Here is a 21,238-nt window from a genome sequence, read left to right as displayed (position 1 = left end):
AAAAAAAACTGCTACTTCAGGAATAAAAACCACATGGAAACCTTTTGGTCAATAGACCGGCATCACTGCACTGCACATCATACAACTGGTGCTCTTGCGAGTATTAATCAACTTTTATTCAACACTGTGAGCTGGGGAGGAAAAAAAAGTTCAAGGATTCCTTAAAGCTTTTTATTTTTCCCTTGTCTGTAGGCAGTCACAGCTAATGAGGCACAAACAGACCTTCCGCTGAGAGCAGAAGGGAAACAAGAATCTGACAAAAATGTGCTCCAAATGAATGTCACCTTTTTTAAATCAATTCAACACCTTTGCAGAAACCATGGAAAACTACTTCTGAACAATTTGTTAATATTTAAGTTTTTTTTTTAAACTTTTAGTTGAGTTTAAGTTTTATCCTGTTTTCTCCAGTGGGCAGGAAGTCACGATGGTTAGAGCACAGAGTCACAAATAGAATGTCAAAGGATAAAAAGTGCTATCTGCTCCATGGTACATCAACTTTGTAGAAAAGTTCTGCACTTTGAAGGAGGATATGAAGACGCCGCAAGACTTTAGCCCCAATTAAAGAAACCTACGCTTATTTAGAAGCTTGGTGTGAAACTACAGTGGCTGAGTTCTTAAATCTGAGACATTTTCTATCAGAACAAATATAAAAATTGAGAGAAACTCTGTTCCTTAATTAGGCCTAGTTTAAAGAAAGCTACAAGACATTTTGTAATATTTATTCACGCATAGCAATGAGGTGAACGTGGAGTTGGACTACTTGCTCGCTTCATAAATTTTGTGTCAAAAATTGAGGAGGACATACTTAAGTGAAAGTGTGTGTGTGGTCAGTAGCAGGTCCAGAACGCAGCGGAAGCCCCTCATTCTTCTTCATTAGTGTTGACTGCTGAGGGGCCATCTCTTTCTCTCTCTGCCTCTTTTCATCCTCTGTCCGTCTCTAACCCTTCCTCCATAACCACTTATCTCCTTATGCTATCCACTCTTCTTTCCATTCTTGCTTTTTTCCTCCCGACACTCACCATCCTCTCCCCTGCGACATGAGCCTCATGCCTCCTCCACCCTTCCTTCTCTTCCATCTGTCTTTCTCTCTCACCCCATCTCCCATCATCCCTCGTCTGCCTCCACCTCTGCTCTTCTTCAGATGTACACATCCTCCTCTTCATTATTTTCTTCCCATTTTCCCCTCTCGCTTCTTCAATGGCTTACCATCATGTTTTCAACGCAAAGCTCTTTATCTTCCCTTGACTTGTATTTTCTCTAGATTTCTCTTCTTTTCCCCTCTCATTCATTTCACTCGTTTATTTTCTTGTAATGTCTCTGGACCTTCATCATCAGTCCTCATCACAGGGTCTAAGTCTGGTCCATTATTTGTTTCACTTCAAGCTTTTGCCTGTCAACATTTAATCTCAGCTTTCACTTTAGACCTAATTGTTTCTTCTTTCACTGTGCTCTCTTGTCATGCTTTAGCGCTCTCCTCCTCTTCTTCCTTTTTTTTTTTTTTCTATGTCCAGTGTTTCTGAAGGCTATTCTCTTACTTCCCATTGGCCTTTCACATCTACCACCCCTATCTAACGGCTGCTAGATCTCTGAATATCTATAGCATATGTTTTTGTTCTTCGACACATTTCTTTGTCCTCAGCCTTCTCTTTGTATTTTTCTTCAGTTTGTTTGCCTATGTTGTTATCTGCCAGCAGAGTTGCTGAGCTGCTGTGATCTTTGTACCGGCATGACTCCTGTTCAATCAACAATAAAAGTGAAGGTAAAAGAAAAAAGAAATCAATATTAGGTTTTATACCGCTGGGATTCACTGGCTTTGTGAAAGTCAGTGTGCATTCAGATCGGCAACAGATACAGATTTATTATCAACATATCAGTATTGTCAATAGGGTTTTTCTTTGAGAATGGACTTATCAAAACTTGATGAAACTATTTTCTCTTTCTCCTTATCTTCTGGTTTGCTACCCACAGGGAACTATACTTTCACACTAAGCATGCAGAAACAGCACACAGGCTCCTGCACGATGGAGCTGCGACATTTTGAATCACAACAGTGTTCCTAAGATTGCTATACCATCCCTCTGTGGGTCCGTGGAAAGCTCCCCTTCATCAACCATAATATTGCCCTGCTCAAATGTTTTATCCACAACCATTTACATAAATGAGAAGGACATAATACTGCACCAGAATAGTGTAGTACATCTCTAAGTGTTACACTGAATGTAGCATTTACACATCAAAAACCTTGTGGCGTACCAAACATAATCTTTAATTTCTCATATAATAACATAGATACTTTATACTTTTACTACTAGCTACTTTTATAGCTACTCAACAGTGAGTTCATATTATATTATTACGTTGTTATTATTATAAAATGTCAGTCTGTGCATTCAGATAAGAGGGAAAAGATTTGTCTGCCATACAGATAAAGGGATGGCACTGTGATACCATCTTTCGCTATTTTGTTACTTTTTACAAACCAAATTAAGGTACCGATCAAGAAAAGACTCATCAGATGAATCCATAATGAGAACAACCATTGGTTTCTCTCTCTCTCTCTCTCTCTCTCTCTCTCTCTCTCTCTCTCTCTCTATATATATATATATATATATATATATAAATATATATATAAAAGCAAGAAATCTCTGTCTGTGTGTGTGTGTGTGTGTGTGTGTGTGTGTGTGTGTGTGTGTGTGTGTGTAGCTCGAATATCTCTGCAGATCAGGATCAGACTGTGCAAAGATACCGTTAATAAATTATTTTATAAATGATTTACGAATACGCTAGCATTGTCAACCATAGCCATCATAGCCACCAGAGCCAATCACTGCAGAGCCCAACCCCACGACAAACACGCTGATCTGATACCTGCAGCAGCGCGAGCGGCTTTATACCTGCAGTGGGTTTTGCCGGCTGTTCGGTCCCGTTCCGTGCATCTAAACTGACTGTTGTGGATTACTGACACTGAACGAGTCCTGACCGAGTCTGTTCCGGTCTGAGGAGATCCGGATACGCGAGGACAACAAACTGGAATCAGAATCTGTGGATGTTCGTCTGTAGCTAGCTGCTACACCACAATAGCAATACATACTTCCTATGGGCACTGCACTAGTATATATATATATATATATATATATATATATATATTTACACACACACACACACACACACACACACACCCCATATTTTCTGTGCAGGACCTTTATATTGGATGGAGTACTTTTACAGTGTGGTATTAGTACTTTTATTTAAGCAAAGGATCTGAATAGTTCCTCCACCACCATACTGGAAAACAGCCAATGCATGACCCACTGCATGATATTAAATCAGATTTTTTCCTTTCTGAATACCGTTGTGATTGTTTAAAATCAATAAAACAGTCATATTAAATGTATGGTAAAAGAAGTGGCCCTGGGTTGGCCGCCTCCCTCTGCTCCCCCTATAAACCTTTTATTGGTTATGAGCAGACATTACTACATAAACAAGTGAGGTAGATTTTAAATGTGAGGGATTCAAGTGCAAATTCTGCCACGCAAAAGCACACAGCACTTATTAACCTGTAAAGTGGCCTTTGATGGACAGCATATATGACATATAATCAGTCAAACCTCCTACCCACTCTTCTACCTACCTATAGCCCAAGATGGTATGGCTGTCAACCACTGAACAGTCCCAGCAACCTAAATTATTAGTTAAGCACAAGAAACAGGAATTAAAAGTGCAAATTAATGCCCCTCACACTGGAGAAGGGCAGTCAATCTTAATGCACCGGGTAATTTTGGAGAATATCTTATAATATGATAGCTGACAAATCTGACATCTCATCAGCAAGTCGTCCTACCCCTACTCCCTCCCTCCCTGAGCTGTCAGTTGGGCTGAGGAATTCCACAACTTGGATAGCTAACCAAGAACATTTGAACGGCAAGATTACACAAAAAAAGTGCATTGAGTAAGAATGTGAGTGCATTAACTGTTACAGTAAGACTTGAACAGAACCAATGAGCTACTTTTAAATGTTTACATTTTTCAAAATAAATGACAAAAATGTTTTTCCTACCGAACCGTGACCCTGAAACTCCGGTACATTTTGAACTATGAATTTTGTGCCCAGTTACACCACTACCTACAACTATCAGAGCCACTACCCAGTTACACTACAGTCCAGAACAGCCGCCCACTGTGGTCAGCCGAAGTGTTGACCACAGTGAATGGCAGTAGACAAAGTGGTTCCAGGATCTGGTTTAAAAGTAGATTAGCCAACTTTACTAGCATTCAGCATTGGAGCTGAGAGCTTCGAAGCATGCTGTTCTTTTACAACAGCATAGATCAGCAGAGTGACTGTCTGAATCATTGACTATTGGGGGCAATAAACCTACATGCGACAGCAAGGAGACATTCCTCTGCCACCGCAGTAAGGATAAACAGTCCAGAGAAAGACAAAGACAACATTTTGTGCAAAAAAGAATATTTGGCCAACTGAACTTTAAAATGCATTTTTGTTTTTTGTGAGAAGCGAACAAAAACTATTTAAACATTAGATATGGCATTATAGATATATTACTTTATATTGCGTTTCTGTATTTCCAAAATCAACTCATGACAACAACAATGATAGCATGATGGCATGGAAAACATGGATATGGAGGGACTGTCTATATTTATCAAGACAGAAGAAAATGTCCAGCTATACTGAAACAGCAGGTTTCTAAATCTCTTTCTAAACCACTCTGCTGCTTCTCAGCACTCTCTAAACTTTTTTGCTTTGGGTTTTGCTGCACTCTCTGATTCTACCTCTGTTTGGTTCTGTTTCATTCTCTCTCTCCAGTCTGACAGGCAGCTTTTAACTTTAGGAGGAACTCCCTGGGTATTAGACCCAAAGCCTGCTATGTCTGTACTCCACAGCAGGGCTCCGGATACATACGTATGAGTGTGCGTGCACCTCAGTAGTTGGCCTTGCTGAAGGGGAAAAATAACAGCATTTAAAGTTTCAGAGGTCTCAACTGGCTGCCAGCCAGATCCCGACCTCGTTGTACCTCCACATACATCTGTGATTGGACGCGCTCCTGTAACAGCTCTCTCTCTCTGTTTTTCCAAATCTACTCTGCTGTTTTAACTCCCTCCTTATCCTTTGCCTGCTCTTTTTTCCTCTCCATACAGGTATTTTCCCTCCTTACATTGGTCTGTCCTGTACGTCTCTGTTCAGATTTTCCAAATCTCCCCTTTTCCAAATCTCTTTTGTACGTCTTTCACACGGTCCCTCATTTCTCTCTCTGTCATTCTCTTTCTCTCCTCTCTCCACTGTGAGCCGAGCCATCTGACATTGATCAGAGTCGGAGAAAAGCACTCTCTCTGAGATTGGTGCTAAATGACTTCAGAATCCCACCGGGCAAATAGACGATGCATGTGTGTGTGACTAGAGAATCCCACCGAGTGTCTGGACAGTGCGCATGTGTGACATGTAGCAGTGCCCACGTCAGACTCAGCCTCCCAGAGGATAATGACTAGAGGTTGTGTGCTCAGTCTGTGTGAGCTCTGTGGGATCCTCCCCTCATTTGCCATCAAACACACAAGCATGTACACACGCACACATAAAGATGTTGGCGTAACCCAGCAGGAAGATGTCTGTGATATGCAGGCCTGCCCACTGACCCGCTGCGGCACTGATCAAAACACAACACAGTTGCTTCTGTGAGTCTGGAAAGACGAAACAAGAACTGGAACAAATTCAGTCCCAATCAAGTCCTCTTTTACCCAAAAAGCTCAGGAATGAAAAGTCATTGTCCGTTTGCCGTCTCCCCTCAGACCCCTTCTTATATAATTCCATTCTTAACTCTGATTAACTCAATAAGCAGTAGTCTCTATTGCAGGCAAGGATTAAAACTTATATTCACAATGCAGAGGGCATCACTCATCAACTGTGCTTATACATTAGATAAAAATAGAAATGAAAACAAATTTTGCCCAGGCTCACAGCACACTGACTTTCCTTAAGATGCAGTCATTTAATATGCATTACAAAGAGAAGGAACCAATGTTTGGCTTCAATTAAATGCATACAGTAGCATTATCACAGCATCAATATTTCCCTGTGGTATTTTGGACATTTAGGTTTTAATGATTAAAATGACCAAAATATATGTTGCTGCAATTCTCTGTTATAATGTTATTCAGGCAGAGAGGAGAAAGACAGGGCGTGAAACTTTCATGCGCTGGATTCAGATTCAATGAATGTAATGATACGCTATTTAGGTCACTGAACAATGTGACACATGTTAAAGCTGAAATCAGCAACCTTCGGCTGGTTTAAACTACAGCTGATGAAGCATGTACAGTAGTGTGGTGTGGTGAAATTTCTTATGAGCATTCTTCAAAAGTCTCAAAGAACTCATTTGTAAGCCTGGGTGCAATTATTGATTTGTCAATAATTAGCGATACTTTGTATTAAATAACAGTTTTATAGCACCAATCTGACAACTCTGACAAGTTTTACCTAAATGTAAAGTTAAGCTTCACACTAATGTCATGATGGCTTATTTCCATTGGAATCAAGATCTGTTTAAACAGAAAATCAGCGCGCTAGTTTTTCCCACATTTGATAAAACTGAGGCGAGTAACAATGTTATTAGACTTTTAGTAGCTGTTATCTGGTAACGTAACACTTGTTTTACCTAGCAGCTAGCTAGGTAGCTCCATTTTAAATGTCTCCTCTGCACGAGACCATACAGTGCTAGTAGCTTGATAGTGATTTATCAAATCTTTAGCTTAGCATATCACATCATATTTTTAAGATAACCACAGTAATGGCTGTGAAGTGATTGGTTTTGCTGCAGTTGGTCATGTCACAGTTGAAATACATGTAGCAGGGCTCCGGCTTTTCGGGAGTTTCCTAGTCAACTAGTAGTTGTTAAATAAAGCCAATAGTTGAGTAGTTGTAGCACATTCATGATATTATTTTTATTATTTAAGTATATAGATTTTAACAGCTGCCTGTTAAATGATAACGTGAAGTAATGACTCTGAATGTGAACATTTAGTTCATTTATTTCAACGCAGTGTAACATCACACAAGTCTTGTTGTTCAAAACACAGAATAAATAACTTCCATGTTAACAGTTACTAACAAATTAACTTGCTACAAAGTTACTCCTCTTCCTCCGTTCGATGCCTCTCCTGTCGCTGCCTGAACCCGCCGTGTTTCCACACGCAGTGTCATAATAGGTTTGTTCAAAGCCGCTGTAAATCAGTTGCACGCTCATTCCGGCACCGCAGTATTCCCTGCTGGGGCCCTCGCTCCTACGCTAGTAACTCCACTTGTGCTTTGAGCTCTCAGTCCAGGTATAGTCAGCTAATAGGATTGCAGCCCCGAACAGAGTTTAATTTTGTTTTTGTTTTTCTGTGACTATTCGATTAATGAAAAGTGGGCTGACTGAGACTCTTCTCAGTGACTAACAATTAAGTTGAGTATTAGGGGGCAGTACAGCCCTAATGCCCGCAGCAGAGCATGTCTATTATAATCAACTGAAGCTACATTGACCATGGAAGCTACATGCATTATGCTGCTTATCTATATATTTAGTTTACGCAACTCTTTATTTTTTCTCAACATTCAAATGTGACCCTCCAACAGGTAAAACCTTCATAATAAATCAGTCACATCAATGTCTATCCATGATCCTGTGGTTAAAACAATATAGTTAATTAATTCAGTATTAGTTAATGTGGCTACCCCAGTCAAGTTAAAGTGTTCTTGGGCAAGATACTGAACCCTAAATTGCTCCAGATGGGCTGTGTGTGTGTGTGTGTGTGTGTGTGTGTGTGTGTGTGTGTGTGTGTGTGTGTGTGTGTGTGTGTGTGTGTGTGTGTGTGTGTGTGTGTATGGCTGAGCTTAGCATCAGTGTGAGCAGTTTGAATAGGACAATTCCATTTAGGTTAAATTAAGTCTGCTGGGGTAAGTGGGCCCAGAAAACAGAGAACAGCATGAGGCAGAGGAGTTCTTTAGTACTAATTAGCATCCATCACTTAAGACTAGTCATGTGTAAAAAGATTGTCTGTAAACATGTTAAAGTTCTTTAAGATGGGTTGCAATGTTTTTTTTGGTTTGTTTTTTCTCTCTTTGTGTCAGGTCATCTAGCACATTTAGTACATTCCCAGCCTACACAGAGTCTACTCCACGAGGAAAATAAAAAAGTTGAGTGATAACCAAACTAACAGTGACAGCTTTTAAAGACACAAAATGGAGGAAGAACTTTATAAACTTTCAAATTGACGGGGTGAAAGTCACGAAGATGCCTGAGGGGCTAATCAAGAGGCAAGACCTTGATGTGTAAGTTAAAGCTGACTGCAATGTAGCAAGCTATTCACGCACCGCACCACTCACACACACACACACACACACACACCTACACACACATACATACACATATTGTGTACGATCTGCCGTGCTCTTTTAAAGACAGTCTTCAAAGAGTCTTCACTTCACTCCTCGTTATCTCACACCAGCTAATATGAGGAAGAAACCTTCACACACGCACATGCTCTCTCTCTCACACACACACACACACACACACACACACACACACACACACACACACACACACACACACACACACACACACACACACACACACACACACACACACACATCCTTGTAAGGGCATTTGATTCTCATAAGTGTAGAAATACAAGAACACAAACATAGGTTTAGCTGTGTGTATATGAAAGTGTGTTTCTGTCTAAGACAAGATACAAAGCTACAGATGCTATTGAAAGTGCACACACGTACAGGCAGCCCCATCCATCCATACATCCATACATCCATACATCCATACACACACACACACACACACACACACACACACACACACACACACACACACACACACACACACACACTACATCAGTACAAGAGCAGAGGAATCAAGTTTCAGCGAGCTGATTATCACATGCTGTATTACTGTATGCCAGGGGAAGCCTCAGTGCCCCTGAGCAACGCAGAGGAGATGTGAGCAGAGAGCAGCATGAGGCAGAGGAATACGTTGTTCGGGTGCATGATGAGCAGCTACACCTTCAAATACCTCTACTGTACAAACTTTGGAAGGGCAAGCTTCCAGTATTCTGTCCTCCAGCTCCCCCTCCTCCCTCTCCTCATCCTCCCTCTCCTCCTCACATTTTCTCTTTAACTTACTGTGAATTTGAAACTTAAAACTGCTGCAGTGATGCACAGACTTGAGGAGAGGAACTTGTCTTTGCTTTTGAATAATACAGCTGCAGATCCAACTGAGGAATGTGGAAAGCTGAAAACGTACAAAGTACAAAGGCTAGATTTTACTGAGTGCATGCATAAGTAGCGGTTCTTAACTGGGTTTCACTGCCGATAGAAAAAAAACAAAAAGTGACAAAGAGCAAGAGGCAGGATCTCTTGACACAGTGAATACATAGTTTATAACCTGACTTGACTGCTCAAAGACAAGGTAAGCTCTAATGGAAAGGCAAAGGCAAAACTACAGCAACTGAATTTACACTGCTTTAGAAAACTGCATGAAACCACAATCGCCTCAGTAAAATTGCATGCAGTCGGCTGCTCTGTCTACGGAGCCCCATAACTGACATAAGACTATTTTATAAAAAATATAAACGAATACATACACAGATACAGTTTGTTAAATAATTCAAATGGGGTGTAAAACTCAATATAAAAGTTCATACTTTAACTTTCAACCAGCTTATTAAAAAAGAGAATTTTTTTTTTTTCAAATAAGTTGTTAAAATACATGAAATCTTTATTTATTTTAATCTTCTTTGGAAAACAATTAAAAATATAAAGAGCTAGAAGATAAAAAGAGAGTATGAAAAACAAAGGTCATTTATTTGACAAACCCATTGTAGGTTAAATAAAAAGTATAAATCTTTATATTTCTTTTTTAAATCCTTTTAAATTATTTAACTATACTAATTATTGATATATTCCGCTATTTTCTGATGAGCTTAGGGGCTCCATATTTTTGCCAGGATTTGTTAATATTTATCAGTCTCCACTAGCTCACACTAAGTTTAATGTGAGTAATTGATCATTAGGTCTGCTTTGAAATTTTCAGTCTCACATTGCTGCGTTGTGCCATTTACAAGGTCGAACAGTAATGCTGTTTAGATTTCAAAACTCACTTCACAGCTAAAGTAACACCAGAGATACAGGAAAAATATGGCTTATATCAACAGCATCATATACTGTACTGTATCCCCTCCTCATTGCTATGATGACAGACTGGGTAAAGTCCAGTAGGTAACATTTCTAGGATCTATTGTCAGAGATGGAATATAATATTCATAGTTATGTTTTCATTAGTGTATAATCACCTAAAAATAAGAATTCTTTGTTTTTGTTACCTTAGAATGAGCCTGTTTTATCTACAGAAGGAGCAGCCATGTCTTCTACAGTAGCCCAGAACGGACAAACCAAACACTGGCTGTAGAGAGGTTCTTTCACGTTCACATCTAATGCTGTATTCACATGGTGTGAGGCAGATGGTAAATCGGATGTAATTTTAGTGGACGAGAGCAGGACAGTAAAAAAGAAGACAAGCTTATAATTAATAAATTACATAAAATAATATATACAAAATAATTTTATTTAATATATTTTATTCCATCTTTTGTAAGCAACATATCGTTTTGTTGAATTTTGCCATCCCGCAGTTCTATCCGACGTTTGTTTATTTGTTTGTTTTTCCTGTGCGGTCCAGAAGGTGCTGTCTGCCTGCAGCCTACTGTCTGTCTGAATCCATCTGAATGCAGCATAAATTCCTTCACACTGGTCCTCTAAAGGAGGAATTTTTTTTTAACTCAAAAAATGTCATAGTCTAATGCAAATAAACAGAAAAAACAAGCCCTGAGATTATATAATCCTATTTACAGTCTACAAAGCAAGAATACTGATCTTATTTTTGATGATGAGCCTACAGACATTATTGCTGCCTCTGATTGGACGACCCTGTCTTGTTTACTTGAAATCAAATGTCCCACTCTCCGGGATTCTTATTTTTTAGATTTTGAGTATGTTTTCTTTGGCTCTAAACTTAATAGAACACACACATATATCAATGGCAATATTAATGTGCTTCAGTCATATTCAGAAAACATCAAAAATGTAATTAATGTCTGGGAAAATGTCTAGTTTTACTGCTTCTTTTCGTTCCTCACTTACTTGAAATGATGTTGTGCCTGTAAACTACCTAAAATTAGAACCAAAAGGGTGAAGGCTGTAGTGACAAGCTGAACTGCGACTGAATTACTTATTTCTTGGCAACCCAAACTGTGTTTGCCTTTCAGAAGGTGTCATTTTCAGTATTAGTAGGAAAACAAGTTTGGTGGCGCCACAGAACTTGGATTTCATACTTTTACATCAGACATTCACTCTGAAAGCTGCTTCTAATGACACAATGTGTAAAACCCTAAAGTGACAATGCTCAAAATCCTATCAATCAGATTTTTTTTTGGTCCTAAACTACCCCAGAATAGTCTTGAGAACACGAGAATAAATGAATTTCTTTCTTTTACATCAGAAGCAGTGCTGCTTTGAAAATAACAACACATCTCTTCATGGAAAACTTCAAACACCAACACTCAGACTATATTGTTATGTCACAAACTTCTTTGAGGGGCAATGTGAAGTACATTATTGTAATTATTATTATTATTAACAACAACATCTTTTTTGGCAGAGAGTTGCTATTGATACGGCTTAAGTGAGCAATCTCCACAATTATTGTATGATTCAAGTTTTTTATATATATCAACCTTGGTACACGGGGCGCCAGCTTCATCAGGTGAGCCATCCGGGCTCTACGCATCTGTGAGCAGGCACCAGATACATTTTTTTTTAATTGCTGACAAAATAGTCGAGATTTGTGATAATACTTTTGTTCGACACCTAATAACCCTTCAGGTCTTCCCTAAAATTCCCAAACCTATCCATTCCACAATTGAAAAAAGCTCTTACCTTCTTTGCTGCATCGATACACTGCATGTATTCTTTGGCCAGGTCTGAACACTTTAGGGTCTGGTCCCTGTTACTCCTGTAACAGGATAAAATCTGAGCCTGCAGGCCAGGACACACCGGGTCTGTGTTGCGAGAGCTGCAAAAGACAGACACAGAGATACAGAAAGATGGAATTATATTGTAATATTCGTTCCCCTCTTTCTCAGTGACAGTGTAGATTTGGGCCTGCAGAAAAAGAATGCATACTAACTACAGATATATATATATATATATATATATATATACACACACATCTTATAAATTCACATAAGATTAAAATTCTCTATTAGTGAATTCTGAATGTAAAGAAGGGCTCCAAACAGAAAGTACAGTTAAAAGCAGCTATATAATGTTTTCATATGAAGAATGGATCACATACTTTTATGTGCAAGGTCGTAAGAAAGTTGCTTGTAGTGATGAACTCACAGAGGCTCTGCAGTTCCCCCTCAGCTCTATAGAGCTTTATGAAGACTTTCCGCTCATTCTTTTGGTTTTCCACAGCTATCAACTATTTTGGTTCATTTTAGCTGCTCTCATAGGGCCATTTACAGCCACAGCAGGCAGCTGTTTTCATCATAAATACTCTATCTACTCTACACTACACTATCTTTACACTATCTGCCCACATAGTAAAGCTAAGGATCCAGATATTTCCAACCAGGAACAGAGCTAAAAGGAGAGTTAATACTGGACTCAACAGGTGGCAACAAACATGACTCTGTCCGTAACTGCTGGAGACGCAAGTAAGCAAGTGTTTGTTTTTATCAGTTCGCAACTTGTTTTGGATGCCCCCAAGTGACCCATTATTATAGCAGTTTTTCCTTATTGCAGCTTAAACTTAATAAATGACACAAAAACAAAAATCTTGTTAGTACAAGTTAGCTTATTCGTAAAGCCAGTCATATAAAACTGCCATATGTTGGATTAGAAAGAGCCTTGCTTCAGTGATTTGATTGTTTATTGACTTTTTCAAATGTACCCCTTCCAGAGTATATTGAAGTTTCCCATTTTCCTGTCAGTGACACTTTTTAGTATGTATGGTTTCTACCACTCAATCCTAACATAACATTAATTTATAACATTATTATGGCATTATTAAAATATATATCTAAAAAATATAATATATAAATAAAAAAGAATATAAATAGTCAACACATAAGAAATAGTCACTGTAATGTGTATTTAAAAGTTTTGTATTGTTTACATCAGGTGTGGCCTAGCCACAATAGAACAAAAGAAGAAAAAACTAGTGCAATAAAATGATTTAAAAAAAACATTCACTTGAAAGAAGCAGCCTGATGAAATGAAGAAAGACAAAGATGAAAAACAATTAACAACCTCACCCACTGCAACCTGTTTAACAACCTATGGTGAGCATAGAACGTGCTTCGTTGCAAATCATGCAATTAGTGCTAAATCCCATTTAATTGAGTGGGTAGGATCATTCTGATCAAATACAGCAGAAAAGTGTGCTTTGAGAGATTGAATCAGCCGTGCTTAATATGATATGTGGGCTGTATTATAATTGGTCTTTGCCTGTCTATCTGTGTGATTGTTAACTATGACAGGCTTGCTGCCTGGGTGCCTCACTGTAATAGATTCTGACTGATTGAAGAGGGACAAGCAAGTTATGTACGCCTACGCAGGTATAGAAAGGCACATGCACAAATGTACACGCCCACACACACTTTGTAGTACAACGTAACACGAAAGCGCAACAACTGCGCGCACACACACCTCCCTACATGCCGACACGTCGATCTCCTCTACACGTGCCCCTGCATACACACTTTCTCTGTGGGGAGCATTTAACACCAGATTTAATTGAAAGCCAAATTAAAGGCTCTTTTCGGCTTTGATTCGCGGAGGAGAGCTGACCCCAGCGTTTCAATTACAGCATATCCATATCCACACAGGCACACAGACACTTTATCAACAGTATCATGGATGCAATGACTGAGTTTATCTGAGCATGGGTGATGGAGGTTAAAGAGGAAAATGAACAGAGGCACAGAGAAAAACATATAAAGGAAGGAAGTGAGATAAAAAGATGAAAGAAAAGGAACCAAGCATCCATCGGTGTTCTCTCACAAGACCATTTTAAAAAGATGACGGACTATCAGATTACTCTGTTCACTCCACACCACCTCCAATGCTTTATCTCGCCTGCTTAATCTGTCTTCTACCACTTTTTGTCTCTGTCTTCTCTCTAACTCTGTCTCCTTTCCTTCTTCTCCCTCGCCCACCCCCCTCCTTTTCTCTCTCATCACATTAACAACAGAGAGGACGACACAGAGGCGCGCCACCTTTATCTTTCCCTCCATTTGAGGCCGCTGAAGATAAGGAACTCTCCTTTAATTTGAAATAAATGGCCTTCATCAGGGAAGCCAAAGCCTCCTGATAGCGCTGCGTGGTTTATTAAAGGCGCTTGAAGCAGAAAATTGGTTCAGCCGCAGCAAAAGCTAAAGCTCTGTCCACATGCTACACCAAATTGAAGGTGAGGTCTTAAATCAACAATATTAACTGAGCCGCTTACAAAAATAAATAAATAAAAATAGAGGGAGAGAGAGGCGGAGGACTTGGTTTTTTTTAGCTGGAACGAGGTAAAGCAGTTTCCCTGACAGCCCGTCGAGCCATGTATGGGGTTGTTGATGTTGTTAATGTGTATGTGCTGCGCAGGCATTTTAATGTGTGTGGGAGCAGTCACTTTTGGGGGAGCTCTCTACGCATCTGTGAGCGGTACATATGAAAAAACATAAACAGTTAGATTAGTTGCTTAATTAATGGTGCTGCCCATTATTTTTAATCTCCGGCAGCGAAGGCGGAGGCGGACGCAACACAGGCCTCAGACTTCTGGACCACGCAGACCAGCTTACTGAGACAAAGAGAGGGAGAGAAATGAAAGGGGAGAAATTGGAAAATGGAAAAAACACAAAACACACCACCAACTACAAAAGCCTCTGGCAAAGCTACGAGACTGATAAGGAAGATGCTTTTATCGCCTCTTAACCATGCTTCCCTCCGAGTTAGTGATGCTTTTTTGTGTTTTCCTTAATGGCCTTGGCTGCACATATGAAGCATTGTTTGTCCTACATGCCATTTTATTTCTATCCTGTCAACTACAAAGTATTGGTATCTCTACTGTGTTTCAGGCAACTAATTAGAAAATCTTGTTAACATCTCACAAGAAGTAGCGCCCACGGGAGAAGAATGAGCAGAATCCAATATCGTGACTGACTGAGGGCTACAACACAGTTTCAGTCTGCTACATCTCGCTTGTGTGCCGACGCACCGACACACTTATATACTGTATTACAGGTTTTGACATGTTATGGATATAGTGTGACCTCTGCTCTGGCTGTATATTCCAACTTTAAACAACAGCGTGTTTTAATATCAACACTGGTTTGGCGTTAGGGTTGGGAAAAGATTATTGTTGCAGAAAACTCCCTACATGCTTCGTTCTAGCAGCTACTTTCCTATAAAGTGGTAAAGTCACATTTTGTGGGGAGAGGGGGGAGTCTGAGCAGAGAAACAAGGCTCAACTTTTAACTGTTGCTGTTTTTGTCATGTATGTTAACTAGAGTTCGTCTGGACAACTCTTCCTTAAGTTTAATTAACCATCTTGACTAGTGCACTGTGCATTCTCATAACCTACAGCCTAAGATAGTAAGTAACAATATTCTCACAACAGTGAAAAAATTAAGTTTTGTCGGTCACTGAAGTCTAGGTTGATTAGGACTAAGACTAGGTTGAACCTAGCAATTAGGAATGTGAAGATATATCACGAGACAGTTAAATCACAATACAAATATGTGGACATTCAAATCTAAGGCAGGAAAAACTGATCTGGATTCACTTCACAAAAAGAAATATGCATTGTTTTGCACAATGTATACCCTACCTCAAACATAAAAAGGATTATATAATTTGATACAGAAAATTTAAGAGAAAATATATTTTGTAGAATTTTCTGGGAAAATTTCTTTCATTCATAATTCATCTTTAATCTCATTTTGCTGGGGGAAAAAAAGAGAGAGAGAAAATTGAAGAACAGAACAACCTTTCTTGGGTGGTCTTGGTGCCCTTCCAAGCGGACTCTGGAGCAGTTAGTTGTGAAAAAGCAAATGAACCAACCACAGGATTTTAGAATATCAGAAAGCTGAACTACTAATAAATCCATCTGCTTGAGCGTGACATCTGTTCAGGAGAAGATCTTATACTCGATCTGCGTAAGCCCTCTATTTATTTATGCAAATCATTTGGTAACACGTATGCATGCTGATTAATAGGTCATCAGCTGTTAAAACTGCTGTGCTTCTATCCTAAACTGTGTACTTTGTCCAATCATCAACCCTATTACAAAGTATGTAACTGTGACCCCCCAGTAATAAGCCCTGAATCATTACTGTACACCTCCTTTGATCGTCCTCTACCTTAGTCCTTGCTCATCACATGCAGTTGGTTTGCAGTTTAATAATACTAATAATGCTTATAACCAGTTATTTCTTCATAAAGAACATAAAAATACACATCAGACGCATTAAAGTGCTGCATAAACTTGTGTCAGTAACCAAATTTAGATTTCCCCATGCGTGTCCTAATGATGCAGGATGCCAAATGCCAAAACTGTCCAATAAAGTGAACTGTTCTTGGTTCGTTTGTAAAAAGTCTGTGTAAACAGGAACCGGACCAGAGCTAAAATGCAACACATCGTAATCTGTTTACTTGGTCCGGAACACATGAACAGAACTAAGTGAAATTTTAAACTCTGATTGAACCACATTTTCCTGCTGCACTCCCAGTCGGTTTTGTTTAGCCTGGTTATTTTCAGCATTCAGTTTCTGAATGCTTCAATAGTGAAGTTCAAGTTCAAGTTTGGATTTCTAACAGTCTGAAATACAGCTGAATAAAACATTCTTTCTCTTTCAAAAATCAAAACAGGCATCAAAAACCTGAGAGGAATGAAAAAATAAATTTTGTCTCCAAAATCTAAAAAGTCCTTTAAGAGATGTCTTAATATTCAGGTACTACGCCTTTCTCAGGCCAGGCATCACACTCATATCACCAACCATTAAACCTAGGCATTTTGTCTATCTTTGTCTACCCTCCGTTCCTGGAGTCTTCGGTTCTCTTAGCCCTGAACAACTTGAGCGTACGCTGTCAGGATTAACATCATGTTTGATATTCTGTTTAACACTCTCCTCTACTTCTCCCCCTGAAACTCTTATGGATTCCTTGTCTAAACCCTCCTGTCAAAGAGGTTGCTGTTGTTATTGCTGCTACACATCTCTCCATTTTTCCGTTACCTGAGTGAACAGGCCTTTTGTAGAGTGAAATATATGGCATACATGTACTGAATGTGATGATCCACGATCAAAGGAGGCAGCTAACGTGATCAGCATTTTAGGAAATATGCTTATTTGCATTTTTGCCGAGAGTTAGCTGAGAAGATGGATACCTCTCTCATGTCTGTAAGGTAAATATGCAGCCAGTAGGGGATTAGCTTAGCTTAGCATAAAGACTGGAAGGCCAACAATCTGGCCTGGTTCTGTTCAAAGCTAAAAAAAAATATGCCTACCAGCACCTCCTCTAATTAACACATATCTTAGCTAGCCATTTACCTCTGCTTCCGGTCTTTATGCTAAGCTAAGCTAATCACCTAATATCTACAATGTGACCTCCTGGCTGTAGCTTCATGTTTAGTGTACCGATGTGACAGTGGTATCAATCTAACTCTCTGCAAGAGTGTGAATACATTTCCCAAAATGCCAAACAAGTTTTTTAAGTCTCCCCACTAGCTTGAATCCAGCTCATAGAAATTAAATAAAAAAACAGCATTCCAATAATTTGCTTAAAACTGGGTAGGTCCGTTTGATGTTTAATCCCTGGTGTAGAGAGAAAGAAGAACGCTTCTCATCCTCCCTGGGGACGCTTGATGCTCTGGAGGGAGAAGGAGAGAGTGCGAGGTAAACAGGTCCATCCTTATCTATTGAGGCAGGAAATGACATTTGACATGTCAGAGGGTCAGAATTCCTTAACAGACTGCTTTACCATTACTGGCATGATTAATACTGGTGCACTGGTGAAGTAAAGAGAAAAAGAGAGATGATAACAAGGGAGAAAGAGGGCAGGAGAGGTGAAGAGGAAAACAGCTAGAGAGACGGAGTTGCCTCTTATCTCTTGCTTGTAGCTTGTATGCACCTGCACTCTGACAGCTTTTCAATTGACTGAGGGCACACATCCTCTTCTTCCCTATCTTGTATCTCCACACTCCTTCACTCGTCCTCACCCATCTCTCCATTCCTATCACAACCTGCAACCAGGACGAGAGGGTCCTCCATATACTAGTGCTCAGACTTCACTTTGTCTCTCATAAACATTGAAGTGGAGGTAGAGAACTTAATTTCTCTCATAGCCTCTCACATTTGCCACTCCTTTGTCAATGCTGCGTCGTGAATACATTTTCTCCAATGAATATGCATTGCTTCTAGAAGTAGAGACACTTCCATGACCTTAAAATGTTTTTTGTTAAGAGTTCGTTTATGTTGTTTTTCTGCTTAGGAGTGCTGTAAAGGGGTAAACAGCCTGCTTTCAACCAGTCTGACACACTGTGGAAAAAATACTTTAAAGTATGATATTCCCGGGCATGCACATATTATATGAAATATTCATATACTCCAAATCCATCTTAAATATCTTCATCCCATCTCATCTAAAATGAATGCACCCATCTATGCCTATATACTGTATCTTATAACTTTTAAAATTATATATATTCATTAGAATATTATTATATATTTCTCTTCTTTTCTTGCTTCTTCCAATCTTTCAGTCAACCAATTATCACACTGCAAACTGCTCCTACTCTTCACTTCATGAAGGGAATCCATCTCATCAGCCATTGCCACCTCCACTGCTGTCTGCCCCTATTTGATATGTCTTTTCTACCTTTATCCTTTCCAGGGTTTGAGCTTAGCACACCATTGCAACAATGACTCCCTTAAAACATGAAACATGGCATCATTGCCCCCTGTAAAATCAAGGGCAGGATCAATGCTGTTTCATATATTTTATAAGCTCTATCAAGATTCAATGTGTGAGTTAGCCATCCTACATGTTACATAATCTGCAGGGGGCAACTGCCTAAATGTTTAAGGGGCAGGCTTCTGACAGGAAAGGAGGTTTAATCGCCTGCATAGTACTTTCATGTTGCATTCACTGGTGCTAATTCCTTCAGTGTTTTTTCCCTATTGGCCCCATGTAACAATATTAATTTCAGTAACTATACATTATTTGATTTGTGAGAAGGGCTTAAACAAGTTTACCACGTCAGACTTCAAACAGTTATAACTCGTTATTGGACAAGTTGTGTGCACCCATTTGGAGGTGCTGTGGAACTAACCTTCAACCACTTTACAGCCTTAGTGACAGAGCTGTTTTAACAAACAATCCAAAACAGGTTGTTATATAGCCTCAAACAGCCAACTGAGTGTTTAGTGCCATGAAATGTACACTTTTGAAAGTTACCAGGGTCAGTGAACCACACACAATGTTTTTGGTTGGCTTTTCTAACAGCACAACAATAATTACCAAGTAGTCTGCTTTTTAACTTGGACTCTGAGCTTGTCAGTGTTTCCAGGCTTATCGCTGAGTGATCTCCATAGGCTGTATCCTCTGACACAGTCTGGGAGGATCTGACCAAGGCTGTCTATTAAGGCTAGTTCGACCACTACTGTAACAGACAGTGGGCCTTGTTAAAATGCCTCGGATACTGACCTGAGCCGTTTGACGTGGGTATCTAGTCTCTGTCTTGCTCTCATTCTGATACTTTCAACTCTGAAGAGGAGGCTGTCTCCCTCCCTCTCACATACAAAATGTATGTAGAATAAAAAGACAACTGTTTCCATCCTCATGTCTCTTTCTCTCTGTCTGTAATTCCACAGCTAGGAAAAGCCTGTCAAGTTAAGTGGTCATCAGTTATGCGTGGCAATCTCTGCTTCAGCGTAGGCCACTTCCAGAAGGCCTCCTGCCACAGAGCACTAAGAGACATTCTCTATTTTTTTTTCATGGTAGCTGACCGATAGAGGGTGCCACGCACGTGTTCCCTCACAAGTCATAAAGCAGAGTAGCTGTGCTGAACTACTGTAGAAAGTTTGCTTCAGAGCTAATGGCTGACTCACGCCACGAGATTCTACCTCAGTTTCACTTTCAGTACCTGTAGTCCCACACAGGTACAGTAAATGATTAACAGCCGGCACTGATGCTTTAGGTCAGTCTACCATTGATATATGTGCAAACACTCTAAAGTTATTTCAGGTGTTGTGACAACGATTACAGCTGCATTCTCAGTGTTTTGCCGATGCCAACCTGAGTCTGACTGGTCATATTTCCAACCAGTGGTTCCTAAAGGATTACTGTGAGATGGGAGGACTATAAGACAATGGTGTTGGATCATTGAGAATGAGCATAGGGGATAGGAGGTGGGGGTCAGGGTCAACTAGTTTTGTTTGATCATTGTTTTCTTGCATACTTAAAGGCATTTTGTTTTGTATTTATTTTTATTTATATTTATATTTTGAAATGAAAGCAGCATAAAATATAGAAAATGTTTTTCATAGATATGCAGTTAATTATGATGACACTTGGTTTGTACATATTTGTTGTGAACATTCTTTAGATGACAAAAACTATTTAAATGTACAAGATTGAAAAAGAACCAACACTAAAATCAAAGGTCCTCAATTTTTACATGTAACTGTACATTATGTAATTATTAGCACTATTATTGAAGTAGGTTAATATTTATACAGTTATACTGTATATACAAGTTAATAGGACCTTTTTTTTCTCATTACTTTAGGTTTTTGCCTATGGGATGGCAGTGTAAGATCTGCAAGTCTTGTCTGCTACAAAAGGGAACCTACTAAAGCATTACAGACTACAGCACGCAACATTTGGTCGTGGGCAATCTCAGCCATGTCTCTATGGTAGTTGCCCTTGCACATTCGAAACGCAGAGTGCGTTTCGCACACATTTGTCCAGGTACCATGCAGCTAAGGAAAGTCTACAGCCAAATATCATCTCCACTTTTAAGTGTTTAGTTTGTGATGCTAGTTTTTCTACTGAGAAGGACTTCTTTCAGCATACTGGAAATCATCTGAAGGGCCATGAAACTGTCTTTTGTGTATATGAAGGGTGCAA

The 21,238-nt window shown here is 39.5% G+C and overlaps 1 protein-coding gene across 3 annotated transcripts in view; it reads right to left on the bottom strand.

Moving 5' to 3' along the window:
• chchd6a (coiled-coil-helix-coiled-coil-helix domain containing 6a) overlaps positions 1-21,238 on the bottom strand; it is an 82,517-nt gene that overhangs the window by 13,301 nt on the left and 47,978 nt on the right. For all 3 annotated transcript variants that reach the window (XM_051425256.1, XM_051425257.1, XM_051425258.1), the window contains one exon: positions 11,996-12,131. In XM_051425256.1, the coding sequence (XP_051281216.1) occupies positions 11,996-12,131 (136 nt within the window). The remainder of the gene's footprint in view (positions 1-11,995; positions 12,132-21,238) is intronic.

This window comes from Dicentrarchus labrax, unplaced genomic scaffold (assembly GCF_905237075.1).
Source record: "Dicentrarchus labrax unplaced genomic scaffold, dlabrax2021, whole genome shotgun sequence".
Taxonomy (NCBI): domain Eukaryota; kingdom Metazoa; phylum Chordata; class Actinopteri; family Moronidae; genus Dicentrarchus; species Dicentrarchus labrax.
The sequence above is the reverse complement of the archived record's forward strand: the minus strand, read 5'-3'. Positions and strand labels throughout refer to the sequence as shown.